We start from the raw sequence: 20,053 nt of genomic DNA, 5'->3' as shown, positions 1-20,053 counted from the left end.
AAGCGTGGGCGTTCCTATATCTCTCTCTCAATAGGTTGCACCCGGTGCAGTTGAGAAGACGACTTGGTTGGCATCCTAGTCGAAGCGATCAATACCAACGAAGCGTGGCTCTCCTGTCACCGTTTCTCCCTGGTGAGCCCGCCCAAGCCGACCCGCAAGCCGCGAAAAACCATGACAACGCAAAAACTAGGACTTGCCTTATTAGGATATCATTTATGAGATTTCTTCAACAAAAAAGAGCGTGCCTTAGCAAGATTGTTGGCGGCTTCCCTAGTTTGATCATTATTGGGCATGTGGCCTGACCAACCCACCAAGTACTATAGTCTATTGCACATAACCTTGGAGTTCAAAATAGCCTCAACCTTATACTCTAAACCATCAACAAGTTGAACTAAAGGTGGTTGTGCAACTATGTCTTGTAGATAGTTGTTGTAGATATAAGGCTCCACTAGAAGACACAAGTGAAACACTAGGTGAAGATGAATATGTGAGAAGAGATCCAGATGGCCACATAATTTATCTAGCCATGGATAAATGATGTATCAAGAGTGTAACTCTTGAGCCCAATTGAATTAACCGTTATCCTTATCAGAATACTTGGACTTGAACATGAAGCTTGACACAGATAGAACAATATGATCCAAGTCGTCTTGAACAAAAACATAGGAATGTTTTTTTGTACAAATGGAGTCAAGCAGACTTGAATTTTCAGTTGCAAGAATATGCAATATAGGTAATGATTGGCAAATATGATCATATCCAATAGATCTATGAAACCTAGTTATTGAAGGCCATGACTTGCCCATGTCACTCTAAAATAACATTTTGCACAATTACCAACCCAAGATTTTCCATGTGATTGAATTTAGGCTAGAGATGTTCTTTTTTATCCCACTAGACGTGAGTACCTCTATCAGTAAAAGATTACTATTGTTCCTACGTTTTGTAGTTGCGACTTACTCCTTCACACATTTAGGGGAAAACTCAACTCACAATTATATTAATAAATGTGCGTGAAAAACAAAACAATGGTACCACATTTGAGTGTGGTCAGCACTACAAGGGTAGTGTGACATGATCTCTCTCTCTCTCTCTCAAAGGATTACTGTAATCCATAATAGATATTCCTATCCAAACATGGTAAGTTGAATTGAATGCATGAGGACATTCTATAAAAATGGGTTGTTTTAAGAGATAGATGTTGTTTTGGTTCGTGGAAAATGTGTGAAGGAGTAAGTTGGTTTAACGGGGATTGTGACTTTGGAATCAATGCCTTTGTATATAGTGATGATAAAGTGAAAATGATTTTTATGTTGGTGAATTTTGTTACTTTCGTACATCTTATTGTCAAAAAGTTGTTGTTAAATCCAAATGCTAAAACAATTGGATTTTAGGACTTTTGATTATGGTTATCTATTGTAGGATAAATTAGTTTTCTACCATGCCATTAAGGACCGTCAAATATGTTTGGAATTAAAAAGGATACACGCACACCACCCACATATGTACATTGTTGTCGAGCAATAAAGGATTCTCCCCCATACAGGATTTCTAGAAAACACATTATGTGCCTTAGGTACGAGATTAAAGAAAGAAAAGCCCACAAGTGACACATATCTCGGAATAAAAAAACATACACATATGTTCATACAGGTTGCGTGACCACTCTGGTGGCTTTATTCACGAAACAAGGTGCAATGAAAAAAACTTCATATTTGGGGTTGGGGGAGGAGGGTATGGGTCTAAATATTATCGAGGGGCACGGTGAAGAGCAGGCTATGATGATGAAACCCACCCACAGAAAGAGCGAAACTAGAAAGGAATCTCGGCGCAAGCAAAATAAATATAGGGGAACCCGAAACAATGGGCTAGAAAAACACACAGACACACACATTACACATACGTATATATTATAAAACAAATCCAAAAGAGGCTACTACTACTATTACTTAAGTAGAGGGCACACACACGTAATATAAATAAAACAGAATTAGGAAGGCAACTTCGTTGGTAGCTTCCACAGAGAGAGAGAGACCAGGCACACTGAATGTATATATTAGCGGAGGCACAGTGAAGGATGATGATGGTGCTCCGTGCCTCCTCCCATTCCCTCCCCCGCTCTTCTCTTTCCCCGCTCTTTCTCTTCTCTGCAGCTACCCGCCGCTGCTCTTCTTCTTCTTCTTCTTCTTCTTCTTCTTCGCAGCTGTATCATCCTCTCCTTTGCCGCAGCGCCAGCAGCAGGCTTTTGGCTACCGCTACTTCCATGGCTGAACCTCCGGCCCGCGTCGGATTGCTGTTCCGTCAGCTGTTCGAGAAAGAGTCGTCCACCTACACCTACCTGCTTGCGGATGTTGCGCACCCTGACAAACCTGCCGTGGTAATTCCCGCCTCCTCCTTTGTCTCTATTGCTAGAGGAATTCGCACTTCACGGCAAGAAATCTAGAAACAGTTCACGAATCTCTGCTCCCCCATGGCATGCACCACCACCCACACTAACCGCTTGTGGCTAGCTAGATATCTAATAATAAAATTCAAGGAGACCAAGGAATCTCCTTAGTTACATCACACGTGGTAAGAAGTTACAGTGCTGAACCAACATTGAATTCTACACATCAGAATGTGATAATCTTGTGTACTTGTACAACAAATACACTATTTGCACGGATATTTCGTCAAATGAAAGTCTAAGTGCACGGATAGAGAGATTTTGCCTTTGAACTATAATCAAGTTTATCCTTAAACACGGACCAAATGGACTGAGGATTGCTTCTTCAAATTGTTTGACTGCATCTATTGCAAATGATATTGGGATCAACAAAAAGAATTCAGAAACTAGACCAAACTCGTCCTGAACTGGATACATACAGACATCCCACTTTAAAGAATCAAACATTACCATTTCGTTGTAGATTATAGTGTATAAATCTAATTACAAATTTCTTCAATGAGGTTGAGTGCCTCACTACAATGCTTTTATCCATTTTTATTTGGATACTTAGGTATGCTCTATGTGCTAAATGCACATACGTCCGATTTAATGGATGTATGTTTGTAAAATTTTGAATTTTCTATCTGTCAAAATTACATGCTTATTTAATAATCAGATATTCCGCAATGTTTTAAATGTTAAAGTCACACAAAATATTCTGTATATACTTAAGCATTCTAAATAATGAATGATGCTTATTTTCAGTTGATAGATCCGGTCGATACGACTGTTGATAGAGATGTGAACCTTATCAAGGAGCTTGGGTTAAAGTTGATATATGCCATGAATACGCATGTGCATGCGGATCATGTGACAGGGACTGGTTTGATTAAGGTAAATTGTTGGCAAATTAAACATTCCCTGTATTTTTGTAATGCAACTGCAATTTTTTAAGCTTGATTTGCATAGTAGCCATGAAGATGACACCAAGAGGTTGTATGTTTTGATTTTGTTTTACCAAATTATATAATAATTATTTTATGGTATTTTTCAAATAGGGCAAGGTGGCATTGCATGGCTAGAATGAAATGGCTGCTGGATCATCATGACGTCATTCCTGTTAGTGTTGGATTCTGATGTGTGGTGATGTGTGCGTGCAATCTTAAAGTTGTGCATATAAAGTCACTTTAAGTTAGGTCGTATATTAAGTCACTTAAAAGTTATCTGTGAGTGGACTAAAGATATCTTTTGAAGAGGAGACAAACATGATAAGACTTGCCTTATTCAAGCAAAACCATTGTTGATGTAGACCATGAAATGGAGATCATTTCATAATGTTGAAAGCCCACTCACTGTTTTGAAGAGGTGACAAGCATGATCAGACTTGTCTTATTGAAGCAAACCTTTCTTGATGTAGAACTTCAAATGGAGTCATTTTATAATGTCGACAATTGCTGGTCTTGCAGCTGATTTGTTCTCTTTTTACTGTTATGTTTGAGAGTACCATAGAGGCTCTATGTACAGGATCTAGTTGCTGAAATAGGTATTTTTAGGTTTTAGGTTCTCTTATGGTATTTACTATTAATTATCATAAAGAAAAATCAGAAGGGAATTCGATCTTTGGGGCAATCAGGGTGCCAACTTCCTTTTCCAGGAGCAGTCTAACATATTGAACATTGAATTAAGGCTTAGCTAGTACAAAATCTCAAGGAGTGTTTCTTCATTGATATACCTAGATGATAGTTTGATTGGGCTACCGCCATTTGCGAATTCCCACAAAATACCTAGTTTTATTTATTCCATATGATGCCTCATTAGAAATGGTAGCATTGGAAATTCCATATGAAGTATAAAGTGTAGGATTGGAAAGAAAATCCTCTAGTAAATGAAAGAAAGTTGGAGATGGGAATATACCTTGGGGAGGAGAAAACTAGCTGTAAATTCATTCTCTTATAGCATGTATTTTGTTAAACTGTTGTATCAATGGATTGCATAAAATGACAAATGCATGCTCATAATGGATGTAGTCAGAATGTTTGAATCAGATTGCCTTATCAAGTTGGGATCATGTAGTGATAATGCACTTACCCAATCCTTTGAATCTGATTCTCTTAACAAATGGTGCTTTCTTTCCTTAACACATCAGGAACAATATACCATCTCTTCTCTACAGTTTGCTCTTTTGAAGATGATTGCAGTTGTCTCAATTTGTTTTTTAAACTTTATGATCTAGGCCCATTAAAAAATGGTCTATTGTTTTCTGTATGTAAATTCTATTTTATAGACACGGATACCAGGAGTTCAGTCATTGATTTCAAAGGCGAGTGGTGCAAAAGCTGATGTACATGTAGATCCAGGTGACAAGATTCAAGTCGGGAACCTAGTTTTAGAGGTAAGCATTATTTTGTTTTGAAATCCCATTTAAACTTCCCTATAAAGCATTCCAAGTACTTCTGTCTTAGAGATGCACATTGCACTTAGAAGAGTTGAATATAAGTCAATGTTCGATAAATATCAGTTAAATAATCCAAAATATAAAATTTGAAATGATTGTTCTGCAAATTGTTAAAAGTTTTCGTATCTATTGTAGTATTGTTGCCTACTTTAATATTCTTTCAACGGTTCTTCCCATGCTATGGCTCGTCTTTCTTATGTGAATTCTATGAATTATTATAACTTGGTCATAGTTTTGTGCATATCATATAGATGCACACGAATAATGTAAATAGGCTTTTAACTGTCATTATATAATGCCTTCAAGGCTTCCTCTGGTTTATTGCTAGATGTCTCTATGCAAAAACAAAACAGTAGTGTTTCTATTCTATGTACTGTGATCTCAAGTTACTCCAAAATTTACATTTACCATTAAGGCATTTGTCTTGGTATGAACACTCTTAGTCAAAAGGCCTTTTAAAATCTACACATATGCATGATCTAGCTTATCCATTAGCATATTGAGGTGGAAAATGACGTGTTGTACTATGTTCTACTCGAATACATGTCATAGAATTTTATTTTTTTATCGAAAGTTTGCTCTGACCTTTTGGCTCCATGATCCTGGTAAATAAATTTAGAGAAAATGCCAGAGTTTTGTCAATGTTGGTTATTTGTTGCGACAGCTTTACATGTGATGTAGCTTAGTAAAGTCTGAATCAGCCTATTGCACCAAATGTCTTGCATCTTGTAGTGGAATTTTGGTGCTATTTGGAATGGTTCAAAGCATGTTTGCATTGATAGTTACCAGCATAAAGAAATCATAGATTTCCTATTGCAGAAGTTTGTACAATCATATGCTCTATGTTGGATTATCTGAACATTATTGATCCATCTGAAAGTTTGTGTGCATGGCTTTCTGTGAGATTAGAAAAACTCGTGACAGAGTAGTCGATAAGCTGAATTGCAGTAGGAATGGGTGCACTGCAGCAATAATTGTTTCGGAATTCACCCAGGAAACGTGTCCCATGAATAGGTTTTCTTTGGTTGTTCTATTAGGAATTTTAGGTTGCAAGCCTTGGAAGCATGGAAGACGTCATGCAGATAAAGCTGTTGACAAGAACAGTACTAGATGAAATTAGCCTTGGAATAAAAAACATGTACCTCTTTACCAACAGCGGCAGTAATGGTCTTTATATGCTCATTGCAGGTCCGAGCAACACCTGGACACACTGCAGGTTGTGTTACATATGTAACTGATGATGGAGCTGAACAGCCAAATCCAAGAATGGCATTTACCGGAGATGCCCTCCTTATTCGTGGATGTGGGAGAACTGATTTCCAAGTATGGCCATTACAAAATTCCAATAGTAAGAATGAATATTTTGTAGTTTCGTTTACTTCAAAATAATTTTTTTATTCAATTTATTTCAGGGAGGTGATGCAGGCCAACTTTATAAGTCGGTTCATTCTCAGGTTGGAACTGAGCAGTTTATTTTTATTTGCTTAAGATTTTTTTGGGCTATTTACATTTTTTAAAAGCTTCGTAATGTTTTGTGAAGTCTTTTACTATTGGCAATTTATGAGAGCATATGTTACAAGGACACGAGTCATGAGTGCAAGAAAGAAGACATGCATGGATACGTGAACCTATAATCGCAGCTCCAAGTTCTGTGTTGCCTTGACCTATACTTATCCTTTTGTTATGCTTTTATTTCCTTGAGTAATTTTGTGGCACAGTTGCAAACCGTGAATATTTTGTTGATCATCACATCACCTTGAACTCAGCCCTTGCATCCAAGCACTAAATTCAAGCAGGGAGATATTATAGATACAAGATTTACTTTTGGAAATGCATTAAAGCACCAAATCCACTCAATTCTCATCATGTGCATACCCATAACCTCTGGACAATACGTAAAAAATTAATTCTTACAAATATAATTATTCATCCATCTATCTTAATCTAGGATAAACGATACACATTTATTGAAAAAATGAAGACTTCAGTCTTATATTTATATTTGTTTTGGTGCTTGCTTTGACCCTTACACCATCCAAGTATCTGTGGAACCCTTGAACTTCGTCTACCTCATATTTATATTTATATTTTACAAATATTTATATACACAGTTCTCATCATGTGCATAACCATAACCTCTGTCAATACGAAAAAGATCTCTTATAAATATCATTGTTCATCCATCTATCTTAATCTACAATAAACAATACACATTTGACCATGAAAACTTAAATCTTATATTTATATTTTTGTTTGCTGCTTGCTTTGAACCCTCACACCTTCCTTGATCTTCTTCTACCTTGTATGCGTGCAATTTCCTGTGGCTTTCACTACACTGATACATGTCAATAAATGCCAAGTTAAAATTACTCTGTGAAGGTAGGGCTTTATTTTTTCCGAGAATAACAAGTTTAAGGAAATACGATAAACCCAAACCTGATTTTTCATAAGCATGCAGTAATTATTAGTTTGTAGCTATGCTATGTATCAGTGGACTCAAGAAATGTGAGGGAACTGGTGAAGCCATGAGCTTTGCCCTAGATTATATATTTCCAGCTATACTGAAGAGAATTTAGGAGGGAATTTCAAATACAATAGTTTTAAGTCACAAGCTAAAGGATATTAACAGATCCTTCAATAAAAACCATGGTCTTTATTCTCCAATATTCAGTATTGAACTTTTTTATTCTTTATAAATGATTTTCTCGTGTCTTGTTGATTTTTATTGAGCATTATCTTGTTTTTTTTTCTGTACAGATCTTCACATTACCAAAGGACACCCTTATTTATCCTGCACATGATTACAAGGGATTCTCTGTAAGAACTTCGTTTGTTTTCAAAATCTATCAGTATCACCATCAAAATCATTGTTGCTGCAGTGAAGAAACCATTTATATAAAGTATATATGGCAAAAATTATTTACCTCAGTCAATATGACAAGTTTCAGTTTGGGAAATAGATTTTTGTAGCTGTAGATGAAATGTAGACCTCTGCATCATTGTTCATATAGTCAATTCTTTCCCATAATTTCCAATATTTTATAATTTCTCATTTGTTGATCCCATCTTCCAGGTGACAACAGTGGGGGAAGAATCTGTGTACAACCCCCGACTAACAAAAGATGAGGTATCTATACAATCTTGCTCAAAATAAAAGCTTGAACATTGTACTGGAGAACATAAACTATATTAGAAATCCTCTAAATAGCCAGGTTGCACAATGCATTGTAGGAGAACATGGGTAAGTTTTTGTAATGCCTTAATCTGTGTATCCATCAACAACTCAGATAACTTTATTTATAATGATAAATTAGTTACTTGCCAGGGTAGGTACTGTAATCAGGAAAAGGATCTGCATTCTTCCGATGCAAGAGTCCAAAAAGCATCAAATAGAGAGGAAATGCTTGATTCACATCAATGGTGCTAGCAATGGGTTTTAACAGGCTTTCGGGCATTATATACACTCTACCTGTCACTTGTCATATAGATCTTGGCCAAAATAATCTCTTAGGGTAGCCCCAATCATTTGAGGCAATGAAAGAGCCTCTTGTGTGGTATTGTATTAAAGGCTCAAAATAACCTCTTTTTCCTCGCTTCTGCACCATCAATGAGGCAATGCAGAACAAAGTTAGGATTTATGATAAAGAGTGGTCGTCTGGTCGTCTAAAAACTGCCTGTCTGAGAGAGAGAAAGAGAGAGAGAGAGAGAGAGAGAGAGAGAGAGAGACATCATTATTTCTTGTTCCAGGAAACATATAAAAACATAATGAACAGTAAGTATTGAGTATTTTATATCTGATTAAGGTCGGTGTTTTGTTTGCCAAGTAATTTGACATTATTTCTATCTTTACTTATCGCTTTCAGATTTAGGATTGCCATATCCGAAGATGTTTGATGTGGCTGTACCTGCGAATCTGGTGTGTGGCATCCAAGTTTGATTATAAACCTGATATGCATGCCTTCTTAATGCAGCAGCAAGAACTCTTGTCGACCTGCAGTTCTATCCCAGATTCAACAAGATTGACTTCATGTTCTGTTCATATTAAAATAATGATTTAAAGCAAATATTATCTCAAAACTCCCTTGCTTTATACCGTTGTTAAATAGTATTTACATGCTTCATTGTCTGTTGATATTAAAATTTGAGCAAATCTCATCTTGAACATCCCTTGCTTTACATCATGTTAAATAGTGCTTATGTTCTAAGATTGTTTATGAACTTTCAATGAATACTAAGATTGGTTCAGAACAGCGAAAAATGTTTGAAATGAAATATCATTTTGACCTCACAATGACAAGAGTGAGGCCTCAAATGAGATTTTATGTTGTATGGTATTGTATTTACAAATCTTTTATGGGTAGATCTAGTAGGGGCAGATCAAGTAAATGGGCCAACGGCATGTGAGAGGGAGCTTAGTTGGTAAGGTTTCCCAATGGAGACCAAAAGGTGATGTGTTCAACCCCTACTTTTGACAGGGGCATCTAGTAAATTAAGATATATGTATGGAGTAATAGAGGTGAGATAATTAGTTTTCGAACCCAATATGTAATGCTAATAGTGTAACAACCCACCGTTAAGGTAAGCTAATTATGAGAGATTTCACCTCACACAATCATTATACCATCACTTTGATTATTATCCATGGATCTTCACACGATAATTACAAGTTGCATAATAACTTAGTAAAGCATTGACTCTTCATATTGTGATGTAGAATATAGAGATTAATATCCATTTTGTTCAACTCTTAATAACAAAATAGCGTAGGCACAAAAACCTTATTGCATGTAGGATTGAAGAGCACTAGAGGAAATTGAACCTACACTTTTATAAGAATGTGCAATGGAAGTTGATTAAAATAGAGGAATATAAATTGATTAGTGATAATGGTCTCAAAATCATCAAAAGAGAGCATCATTCATAAACCCATAAAAGAGAGAGCAAGACATAGGCTAAATGTAAGAGAGAACCCCATACAGTTTGGGTGGTGTTGCAAGTTGTAAGGGTGCGAGCATTTACTATAAGAGCACGACCCTTTGTATTATGTATGGTGTTAAGCATAAACAAATTGGTTATTGGGTTGTGTGTTAATATAGGTATGTTAAGAGACGGTTGTGCATAGGAGGGATCAACTTAAGGAATTATGTCCTAATAGTGAGGGAGAGAGAGAGAGAGAGAGGCGGCGACGGAGGAGGAGGAGAGCCGAATGGAGTAGTGTATAGAGTGAGGAAGTGTGTCATAAGATGGAATCTAGTCTAGGTCATGTTTGTCAAGTCAACATGAGGGTGACTGTTGAACCATGGGGTCATAAGACCACCATGCTACAGTGTAAATGGAGGCCATGCTTCATATAAGATGGGTTCTAATTTGGGGTGCTATCAGTCGGTCAAGTCAACAAGTGTGTGACCACCGGACCATATGGGCATTGAATTGCAACTGCATGGTGACCAATCGATCCTCTCTCCTTAGTGGGGAAGAAGCCGAAGCAATCACGATCTTTCGGAACCTCTATGTATGTATGTACTTGCTTACTTTCTCGTTGAAGGAAAAACCCCAAACTCTTATGTAGAGAGTATCCATGTGCGCACACACACACACAAAGAAACAAACACAAACACAAACACTTTGATTTGCTCTGCTCTGTGTTGTGGCCATGGAAAGTCTCTGCAGCAGCAGCATAACTAAGTTTGAGATGGAAAGCGATAAGAAGAACAGTAACAGCATGTGCAGTGCAGGTGATGAGGGAACGGCAGATGCAATGGTGCCGAAGAAAGGCCTGTTGGATAGTGATAGCTGTGGAACAGAGGTTGTAGAGAAGGAGGAGGAGAAAGAGAAGAAAGAGAAAGATAAAGAAGACCCTTTCTTCAAGAGCAGCCTGTGCTCCTACTTTAGGAAAGCTGGTATGTGTAGGCATGGGGAGAGCTGCAGGTATGCTCATGCAGAATGTGAGCTCAGGCGCCGGCCTGATGGTTCATGGGATCCCACCTCTTCTGTAGCTCGTGCCGAGGCCAGTATTTCTTCTCTCAAGCAATCAGCCATGGAAACTGTACAGAATGTAGAGAGTGTAGCTAACCCTCTTCAAAAGTGCATCCTTGACCTCCCTCTCAAGTGGAGCTCGGAAGACCTTGATAAGCTTCTCGCAGAAAATGTTGGTTCTTCTTCTTCACACCTCTTTCTTCCATTGTTTTGCACACTTTCCACTTTTCAGTATATGTGACCCTCTCATTTGCAGGGAATTTCATTTCGATCATCAAGGAAAAGGCCTCGTTCATCTGTGGGTTTCGTAGAATTTGAAAGTGATGAGCACATAGCCCTAGCCAAGCAGGTAGAGAAAAGTGAGATTCAATGCATATAATGTAACATCATTTTGAAATTCAATTTTACTTTTAGAGGTGACATCGAGAATTTATGTTACTATAATATGCCACTTGATGTTATCTTTTTTATTGTAGACACTTGATGGCTTATTGGTGAATTCTAAGATGCTGAAAATGGAAGATGCTTTGCCCCGGGCCTGGGAGAGGGAAAACGCCAATTCCTCCATCAATGTTGATATTGAAGGTAACACCAAAATATCAGATATATGTGATGCTGTTACTCCTCTTGCTAAGTTGCCTTACCAACAACAACTTGACCAAAAAAGCAGTGAAATATCGCACCTTCTCAAAAAGCTGGTTAGTCCAATGCTTGTGTAAAAGATCACTTTTTTTATTTGGATGGAACAGCTTTCTTAACTGTTGAAGTATACTTGTAGGTGCGCAATGTTCGAAAAGCAATATCTCCAGGTGTTTCGCTTCCACAATGGGTTATTGATGCAAAATTTCAAGGTTAGGGAGCAGATGATTAATAAATACATAATAGTTTCCAATAATTTGTATTCTCAATTTATTTGGTCCATCTCTCATGTGCATTAATGAATGACTGTTTTTATTGAACTGTGACTCATGCTTGCATCATAAACACAAACACTTTTTAAAGCCTCTTCCAGGTTCCATGTCAACTTAACTTTATCATTTTTCAGGAGGCATGTGCTGCCCTTTTGATGGTATCATTCCTTCACCTATTGTTGATGGATATCGTAATAAATGTGAATTCACAATTGGTCATTCGTCCGATGGAAAGAGGGTGGTGGGATTTCTTCTTGGCAATTTTCGGTATGTCTTCAGATTTCAGAATTTAATTATTTTAATACTCTAGATGCTGAGAATTTTGGTCAGCATACTGCATGCAAACAGCTACACATCTTGTTTTCTCTTGTTAACTGCTGAGGTATTATTGGATGCTTATGATAAAATATGAAGGCCAATAGGAAGGCACAGTAGATATTTGTTGTGAGTTCTTTCAAGTTGAAGTGAACCCTCATAAGAAGGGCGTTTGTTAACTCATGCTTATTTGTCAGTCTATTTTGTAAATCAGAAAAGCATAGGTATTTTGTCTTTATTCTCCAGTTGCTTGAGAATTGTATCAGCAGTTTATACTTTATCGACACTATAAAAGTTGTAAACAGGATGGGAAGTGCTTCTGAAATGTGTAACGTTTCTGTTTTCTTCTTACTTCTCTTGCCAGTTGAAGTGCATCTAAGTGTCATGGTATTTGCCAACCCTATGTGAATAATAGAAGAGGGATGAGTTTTAGGTGCAATGCAGGAACCATGCATTATGAAGTAAATCATAATCACTGTCTCCTCATTGTTTTATCTTCATTTTCTGTAGCTTCTTGTTTAATTTTTTTAATGATCACACATTTTTGCAAATAGGTAATATATTTGGACCTAAGTTCAAGCGGCATTAAATGTCATGATAGTCTAAAGCTTTCATTCACCTGATGTGTTTTAAAATGAGGCTAATTCAATAGGATCTTGGTTTTTATGGAGCATATATGGTTGCATCAAGATACAGATTTGATAAAATGAAAGAATTCAGGGATAGATATACTTCATAAAAAGAATGTGTGTTTAAAATGCACATTCGCACTATGAATGAGGAGCACCATCCAGTTGCCATTTTTTGTATTTAAGATTTTCAACTGGGTGAATAGTATGTATTTCCCCCATGTCGTGACTGAGTTCACCATGGTTAAGAACAGTTAAATCTGTATCTAAGAAAGCTTCTTTTAATTTATGTGTATTTGTAATATTTTTAATGTGTCTATGTGTATAATGTGTTCTCACTTACCTATGAGGAAATCTGTACCTTTTTTCATTCTTGTTTTAAACTAATAAAAAACCTGTTTTTTTATGAATACTCAAATTGCATCAGTAATCACTGATGAGTGTCTATTTTATTGATGCATTTAATATCAAAGATGAGACATCATTATAAGGTGCAGTCTTTTTTCCAGTCTCATCGGTCATTTTGGCCACTGGCATGGTGTTAAACAGGGAAGGGTGCAATATTGTAAAGGAGCCTGACCAGTGCCGAAATGTCTCAGTAATAGCTCAGTCATATGTGAAAGCTTTTCAGAAGTTTATTGAGAGTTCTGAGCTATCTGTTTGGGACAAGAAAACAAACAGTGGCTTTTGGAGGCTATTCACTGTAAGTCAATTTTCTGTAGAAAATATCTGGTTTTCCATCTCAGCAATTTAACATTTCGCATTTTGATTTGACACAATTAATATTTTTCATTTCCTTAAAACCTGTGCCAATGTTGCACTCACAAGAGACTACCTGCCCGTATCATTACAGTGTCTTTTGAAATTGTAATTTGAGAAGCAGCATTTGAATCTGCTGCCACGTTTGTTTGCATTTTAAACATCTCTACACAGTAGATACTGTTTAAACTATTTGTGAATGTGCATTTCTATGAAAGCAACTTTTAACATACTAGTTATCAACTTTAGACTTTCATTAATACACTTCTTTTATATTTTGAATACTAGTATTTATAATGGTGAGGTATGGTTAGTATTAGGGTTCTTTGTTCCTTATATAGAAATAACTAAAGGGGGTATATTGAAGCTGTATCAGCAGTTTTTTTCTTAAAGTAAAGAGAAATTTATGAGAAATAACAGCACGAACTAAAGACTCCCTACTTTGGTTCTCAGTTGCAGACATAAGACCTTGATGAAACAGCTTCATCCATAACTAGCTTACGTAGAAATCTCCAAGTGAGATAGCCATAGGAATAACAATATTTAGTGGTTATGTGTTCATTTTTTCTACACGAGAAAAATTATGGCATGCAGTTTTACCAACTCAATGAATTCAAAATGAAATATGCTCCTTTCCTCAATAACCTCGTAATAAAATTAAAATGAAAATGCACTTCATCAGGTTAAATAATTTTGACATCTCCTATTTTTTGTTAGGAATATTATTGCATACTGATTTAAGTTCATATCATATCAATATTGCCACATTTGCCGAAGCAATATGACACATACGCAATCCTCATTTTGCTTTATTTAGTTCAAGAATGTAAATGATGCATGTTGCAATAACGTATTTGATATAGGAATTACAAATGAATTTTCTTTGGGAATATTGATTCATTTACTGTAAAGCTGGATAACATATGTAGAATTTTGCAGGTACGTGAGGGCCGCGCAGCAAGCGATACATCAGCCATTAGTGAAGTGATGCTGATGGTGCAGGTTTGTTACACTTTTGATTGTGGACATGCATATTTCTAATTTTAAACATTTAAACTCATGTGTATGCTATTGTCACAATCATCTGGAACTCCTAAGGTGGATCCTTGGTATAGAATAATGTTTTCTATTTGAGCTGATATCAACAGAGTTTTTTCATAATTCTGATTGTTTGGAAAAAAACTGCAGGTTTGCTCATCAGGTGTAGACGAAAATGTCAGAACAAAAGAATATAATAGAATGGCTCATGATCTAGCATTAGCAGCATCTCAAGCATCCCCAAAACTTCCGCTCTCAGCACTACTTGTACAGGTATTTCTGCAGGAGTTATCAGTTAATTAGTTTGCTATATTCTGCGAACATGGTATCTTCTTATAAAGCCAAGAGTCAAAATAAAGCTTGACTATGTCACTTGAGAGGCCCAGTTATGACCTTGTAGGCAACAGCTATGGTGGTTATTTCCACTACATTCATTTGGAACCCTAAATTTTCTCTCATTCAATGGGTGGTCATGTGGGACCTCAGTTTCACCCATCAGTTGATGCATCAATTGCAGTCACTAATTTTCTGAATATTACTTCGTATGGATTCTTAGGACCATCTGGGCATTTCTAATGCAGCCTGCCCTGATTCACCCTTGATTTCACTTTCGATTCCCCAAATGGAGGACGGAAAAGAGCAGGTGGAAAAGCAGAATGAAATTAGCTTCATACATGATCGTATAGGCAATCTCCAGTTCCGTATTTCACCAACAGCATTTTTCCAGGTTTATTCTGTTTGCTTTAGGTTTTACTTGATATTTTCTCTGTTAATTCTTTTCTCCTGTATTCTAGTTTTCTCTAATTCTCATAGTTCACAAAACTTCTATTTAGGTTAATACGTCAGCTGCTGAGAAATTGTACAATCAGGCAGGCGATTGGGCTGGGCTTGACGCAAAAACTCTTCTTTTTGATGTGTGTTGTGGAACTGGAACCATTGGATTAACTCTTGCTCACAGAGTTGGGATGGTACTCTCCTCGAACATAGATAAGCATATGCATCCATCAGACTTTTCTGAAGGTCACTAGCGCATACAGTTATAAAATATGTAGAGCATATGTGAATGTGAATTGCAAGGCTTGCATGAATTGTAGTATTTATTAGTATGCATTACAAAGATGCATGGGCACAATGAGGCTGCAAAAATCTTCATCCATGTTCAATGTATTTATAATTTATTGTTGATTGGTAAGTTTTGTATGGTCTAGTTCCTCCTACAGAAGTTTGGTGTATCGTTATATGCTTTTCACCATTATTTGGAACATGAGCAAACGCATATCACAATTTTTCCTTTACCTTAGTGGGCATATATAGTGGTCTATACATTTAGAGATGGTGTTAAGAATTTCCTTAGAGAACCATTTTAAATACTGGGTTGCTTCATATTATATCGATTAATGCTTGTGCACCAATGAATGATGAAAGCTGTGAAATGAGGTTTTTCTGCTCAGACTTACATGTGTGCATTATTATGATGGTATCTGCATGTTGAACGGATGAAGTGCAAACTCATAACTTCATTGTATGAAACGTAAGTATGGACCAAAAAAGAATGCTTATACTTCATTACACTGAGTTATGGATGTAATTTCCAGTAATATATCATTTCTCACCATAATGCGTTTATTTTTAGTATGCCATCATGCATTGTTCTTTCATATCTGAACATGGATAATTTTTTGTCATGCTCACTACATTGATATAGGTTGTAGGAATCGAAATGAACGAAGCAGCGATTGCAGACGCACACATTAATGCTGAAATCAATGGTATCAAAAACTGCAAGTTTGTGTGTGGAAAGGTACTTATATGAGGTTTCTATATGCATTTCATGGACATTACTCATAGATTTAAATTGAGAAAAATTGTAACTGATGATAAAAGACATTAATTTTGCAGGCTGAAGATGTGATGAAGAACCTGCTCGAACATTATTTGGTGGAAGAATCAGAAAGAGTTCCTTCTAAAGATGTCATAGATTCAAGTTTCTCTCTCGAAAGTGGGGTTTCCTCCAGTTCTGAAAACAGATTTTCATCTGTGGTAGTGCTAGTAGATCCTCCAAGGAGTGGTCTTCATCCTGTGGTAAGAAAACATAGGTTTCTGGTTAGAGTCAACTGCTTCTCACTTTCATTTTTGTGCTAGTTTTGAAACATATCTTCATGTAAATGTAATTATAGGTGGTGAAACTTCTCAGAACACATGAACGAATTCGTCGTTTGGTGTGAGTGTTTTTTACCTTATTTTTTAAGTAACCCAACTAGTATTTGTTTGTGATATTGGTTTCACCCTGAGCTAGGGTTACCATCTGGTTTTGTCATCATGTGACTGGTGGATTCTATTGTTGCGTAACAGCTATGTTTCATGCAATCCTGAGACATTACTTGCGAATGCGGTAGAGCTTTGCACCCCTATTGGATCAGCAGATCAAGTCAAGGGAGGTTCCCAAAGAGGCCCTCAGAGGAGGACAGTGGTGGGACATGCTCGGCAGCGTATTAAGTCAATGCCCATGTCGACTCCTTTTTGTCCAATGAAGGCAGTGGCAGTTGACATGTTCCCACATACTCCTCATTGTGAGGTGGTCATGCTCATGGAAAGATAAGCTTCCAGATCAGCCCATTGTCGTAGGGGAGTATCTTTTTCTTCAAGTTAACGCTTGATTTGTACCACGTGCTCATTTCCCAGACACGTGTAATGATACCCATCATAGTTTTGAGGTTAGTACAAAATATTTACAGCCCCTTCATAGGCACTCTTAATTCTATAGCAAAGAGTTGATGATGAATTTTGTGTTTCCGAACTTTGCAGCCTCATTTTTGTAATTTTGAGCAACATGAGTAGTGTATGGCGTAATAATTGAAGTCATAAGAGTACTCATTTATTTGCTGATGAGGAACGTAGCATGCATGAATAAGACTTGGTGCGACAGTTGTTGAAGTTAAGTCCAAAGGGGCAAAAAATGCAGAAGCTTTAGTAAATATTATGGAGTATGTTCAACGTGAATCTGTAAAAATTATTATTATCTACAATGATCAATTTCTCAGTGACTTCCAATGGTTGCTTAGATAGTTCTTCTGGCAAAAAGTTTACATAATAATGATGATTTCATTGCTTTTGACTAGTGGTTGTCTTAATTTGCCTGCTAAAATTAAAATTGTTTTTATAGTTGCCAAACATGTGAATGCTTCAGTTGAAATGGAACTTGTATTTGATGATGCCTTCATATCTCTTATTCTTTACTTAAAGTTGACATTATTATATAAACTTAAGTTTCTCGAACTTTTACTCAGAGCTTGGTTGGTTATTATGCTCGGAGCAGACTAGGCTTTCTATTTTATTCTCCACATGAGCTGAGTGAAACAACATTCTTTTATTATGGTTTCCTGTTATTGAAGTGTTCTAGGCAAGGAACAGTTACTATTCCCTCAATGTATTTGCTAATAGTATGCAGAACAACAGATAGTGTTCCCTCATTGCACCTGTTAATAGTATGTGAAGCAACAAATAGTGTTCCCTCATTGCACCTGTTAATGATGTGTTCCATTTGGTATTGATAGCTAAAATAAAGTGAATTGTGTCTCTCCATTGCCACCAAATTTTAGTTTACAAAAATAACATGAATGAGAATTTGTGTCATGCTTAGAAAAACAACATGATGGATATGACAAATTATAGGCTAACGAATCAGTTAATCACAATTGAGTAACTTTTTCTCAACATGTGTATGAGCTAAAGGTGTACTAGATAGATGGTAATCAAGTTATGGAGCTTTGTGTTGTGGACCATCTGTTCATTCATATGGCAAATAGTACCCAAGTGGTGCAGATGTAAGATATGCACGGAGCACTCATCGCTATATATATATACATGCTCCGCCTTATAAGCCCGGAAAAAAGGTATGTTGGCATCATCCAATGATATGGTGTGCCACATCAACATGGATTTCCAAATGAGACAAAACTATGTAAAAAGTATGAACGCATATACTATGTATTATAGTCTATAGACGCACATAATATGATAAGGCTGAGGGTGAAAGATCAGAGATGGAGAGAGTGGTGGTGTGTGCATCTTCCTTTTCTTCATTGCTACCTGAGTGTCGTTCCAACATCCTCCTCCCTGCGTCGTCTTCCTCCTCTCCACGCAGGCGGACATCCGTAGTGTTGAAGTCTCTGAATAGTGAGGATTCCTCCTCGTCATCAGATCAAGCCGTCGAGACTTCTACTACTACTACGAGTAATGATGGTCGCAGTAGTAGAGATCTCCTCCTCGCTTCAGCAGTGGACATGCCTCCCTTCTCCCTCATCAGCTATGCCAACATTGAGAAAGCATTCACTGCGGAAGGTAAGCCAATATCTCTCATCTGCAGTGATTCAGTAATATATGTATGCTCTCATGGGCATCTCCTAGAGTACTCTGTGTTGCTCGTGCATTTTGATATTACATATCAAGTGTACACAATGACTCAAATGATAAAATGTATAATGTTTTGTCCACAACTTAGCTCTCCTGACACCGGACCATTACACCACGCTTGGACTGACACCTGCTGCCTCATATGAAGAAGTAAATTCCTCTTCATATTCTTCTTCTTTTCAAATGCCAAGTAGTGTACAGTACATCACTGTGTGTGCAGAGTAGAATGGTCAGATTCTCTTTTTTTCATATACCACATACCCAGGTGGAGATCGCATACAAGCAGAGATGTGAGAGTGTGTTGCAGGAAAGTTTAAAAGAAGATGAGATTCGAACCAAGCTGAGGATCCTCAAGGTGCCCCAACCTCTGCATTTATAGCAAACTCCTCCTTTCTTGTTTACTTTCTTCCTTCTTTTTCAGTTTAAAATATAAAGCACCATGTTTTGATGATCAAGAGTTATGTGGGTGTGTGGGTATGCATACATACATACATGTTATGACTCAGGTATCCTATGATATCTTGTCCTCGGAGGAAGAGAGGAGGCTGTATGACTGGAGCTTGTACCGTGTTCAGAGTCCAGATGTATACACATGGCCCTATGAGTCTGACATCACCCAAAGCACTTATGGACCTTTTCCCATGGAGGTACCAATATTTGCAATTCAATCCTTCTCCCAATTTTATAAGCATGTGTAATTTTGCCCTCTTATAGAAGAAGAAACGGCTTGTTATGTCTTCTTATAGCATAAGTTCTCCTAATGCTCACAAATGGGTGGTTTCTTTTGGCAGGAAGCAGAAGACGACGAAGGTGTGCGAAAGGTTGGGTACTTTTTCTTCGGGTGGTTTGTACTTTCAGTTGTCCTTTCTATTGCATTGAGGTGAAGAGCATATACTGATATCCTTAGAGGTATATGTGTGGGTGAAAAGTATATCCTGAGAAGAGGCTGTACAAAGTATAACCTGGATGTTTTGTGTACATGTGAGTTCAACACCCTAAATATGTATTGGGTACAACAGAAAGGAGATTTTCTGTTGAGATGTGGCATTTTTATCATGCATGTAATTTGTTTGTACAAAATTGCAAATTATGACATCCTGGACTAAAATTAATTCATGAAGTGTTGGCT

The 20,053-nt window shown here is 37.1% G+C and overlaps 3 protein-coding genes across 3 annotated transcripts; all 3 read left to right on the top strand.

Moving 5' to 3' along the window:
• Window positions 1-2,152: 2,152 nt before the first annotated feature.
• GLY3 (glyoxalase II 3) lies at window positions 2,153-9,059 on the top strand. The gene is made up of 9 exons (XM_087321250.1): window positions 2,153-2,377; window positions 3,194-3,322; window positions 4,713-4,820; window positions 6,072-6,206; window positions 6,296-6,337; window positions 7,641-7,700; window positions 7,957-8,010; window positions 8,631-8,655; window positions 8,747-9,059. The coding sequence occupies exons 1-9, from the start codon at window positions 2,264-2,266 to the stop codon at window positions 8,818-8,820; spliced, it is 741 nt and encodes a 246-aa protein (XP_087177376.1). The 5' UTR covers window positions 2,153-2,263; the 3' UTR covers window positions 8,821-9,059.
• Window positions 9,060-10,478: 1,419 nt separating this feature from the next.
• LOC147862846 (zinc finger (CCCH-type) family protein) lies at window positions 10,479-17,551 on the top strand. Its single transcript, XM_087321316.1, has 14 exons — window positions 10,479-11,031; window positions 11,116-11,208; window positions 11,336-11,557; window positions 11,638-11,710; window positions 11,905-12,037; window positions 13,264-13,417; window positions 14,413-14,475; window positions 14,662-14,784; window positions 15,068-15,238; window positions 15,345-15,479; window positions 16,217-16,312; window positions 16,411-16,593; window positions 16,689-16,732; window positions 16,864-17,551. Exons 1-14 carry the CDS (start codon window positions 10,537-10,539, stop codon window positions 17,108-17,110), a joined length of 2,232 nt encoding a protein of 743 aa, XP_087177442.1. The 5' UTR covers window positions 10,479-10,536; the 3' UTR covers window positions 17,111-17,551.
• Window positions 17,552-18,511: 960 nt separating this feature from the next.
• NDHU (Chaperone DnaJ-domain superfamily protein) lies at window positions 18,512-20,019 on the top strand. The gene is made up of 5 exons (XM_087321925.1): window positions 18,512-18,852; window positions 19,013-19,074; window positions 19,190-19,279; window positions 19,431-19,571; window positions 19,716-20,019. Exons 1-5 carry the CDS (start codon window positions 18,555-18,557, stop codon window positions 19,806-19,808), a joined length of 684 nt encoding a protein of 227 aa, XP_087178051.1. The 5' UTR covers window positions 18,512-18,554; the 3' UTR covers window positions 19,809-20,019.
• The last annotated feature ends 34 nt before the right edge of the window (window positions 20,020-20,053 follow it).

Source organism: Azolla caroliniana, unplaced genomic scaffold (genome assembly GCF_043228905.1).
Source record: "Azolla caroliniana isolate FFs.n. ecotype wild unplaced genomic scaffold, voAzoCaro1.0.p SCAF_6, whole genome shotgun sequence".
Lineage (NCBI taxonomy): Eukaryota > Viridiplantae > Streptophyta > Polypodiopsida > Salviniales > Salviniaceae > Azolla > Azolla caroliniana.
The sequence above is the reverse complement of the archived record's forward strand: the minus strand, read 5'-3'. Positions and strand labels throughout refer to the sequence as shown.

Excerpts from the sequence above, each read along its gene's own strand:
- NDHU (XM_087321925.1), top strand. The coding sequence starts at position 18,555 with ATGGAGAGAGTGGTGGTGTGTGCATCTTCCTTTTCTTCATTGCTACCT. Across the intron at positions 19,075-19,189 it reads CTGCTGCCTCATATGAAGAA|GTGGAGATCGCATACAAGCA; the intron begins GTAAATTCCTCT and ends CCACATACCCAG. Across the intron at positions 19,572-19,715 it reads ATGGACCTTTTCCCATGGAG|GAAGCAGAAGACGACGAAGG; the intron begins GTACCAATATTT and ends TTCTTTTGGCAG.
- LOC147862846 (XM_087321316.1), top strand. The coding sequence starts at position 10,537 with ATGGAAAGTCTCTGCAGCAGCAGCATAACTAAGTTTGAGATGGAAAGC. Across the intron at positions 12,038-13,263 it reads TTTCTTCTTGGCAATTTTCG|GGAAGGGTGCAATATTGTAA; the intron begins GTATGTCTTCAG and ends GGTGTTAAACAG. Across the intron at positions 16,594-16,688 it reads GGAGTGGTCTTCATCCTGTG|GTGGTGAAACTTCTCAGAAC; the intron begins GTAAGAAAACAT and ends ATGTAATTATAG.
- GLY3 (XM_087321250.1), top strand. The coding sequence starts at position 2,264 with ATGGCTGAACCTCCGGCCCGCGTCGGATTGCTGTTCCGTCAGCTGTTC. Across the intron at positions 2,378-3,193 it reads ACCCTGACAAACCTGCCGTG|TTGATAGATCCGGTCGATAC; the intron begins GTAATTCCCGCC and ends GCTTATTTTCAG. Across the intron at positions 7,701-7,956 it reads ATGATTACAAGGGATTCTCT|GTGACAACAGTGGGGGAAGA; the intron begins GTAAGAACTTCG and ends CCCATCTTCCAG.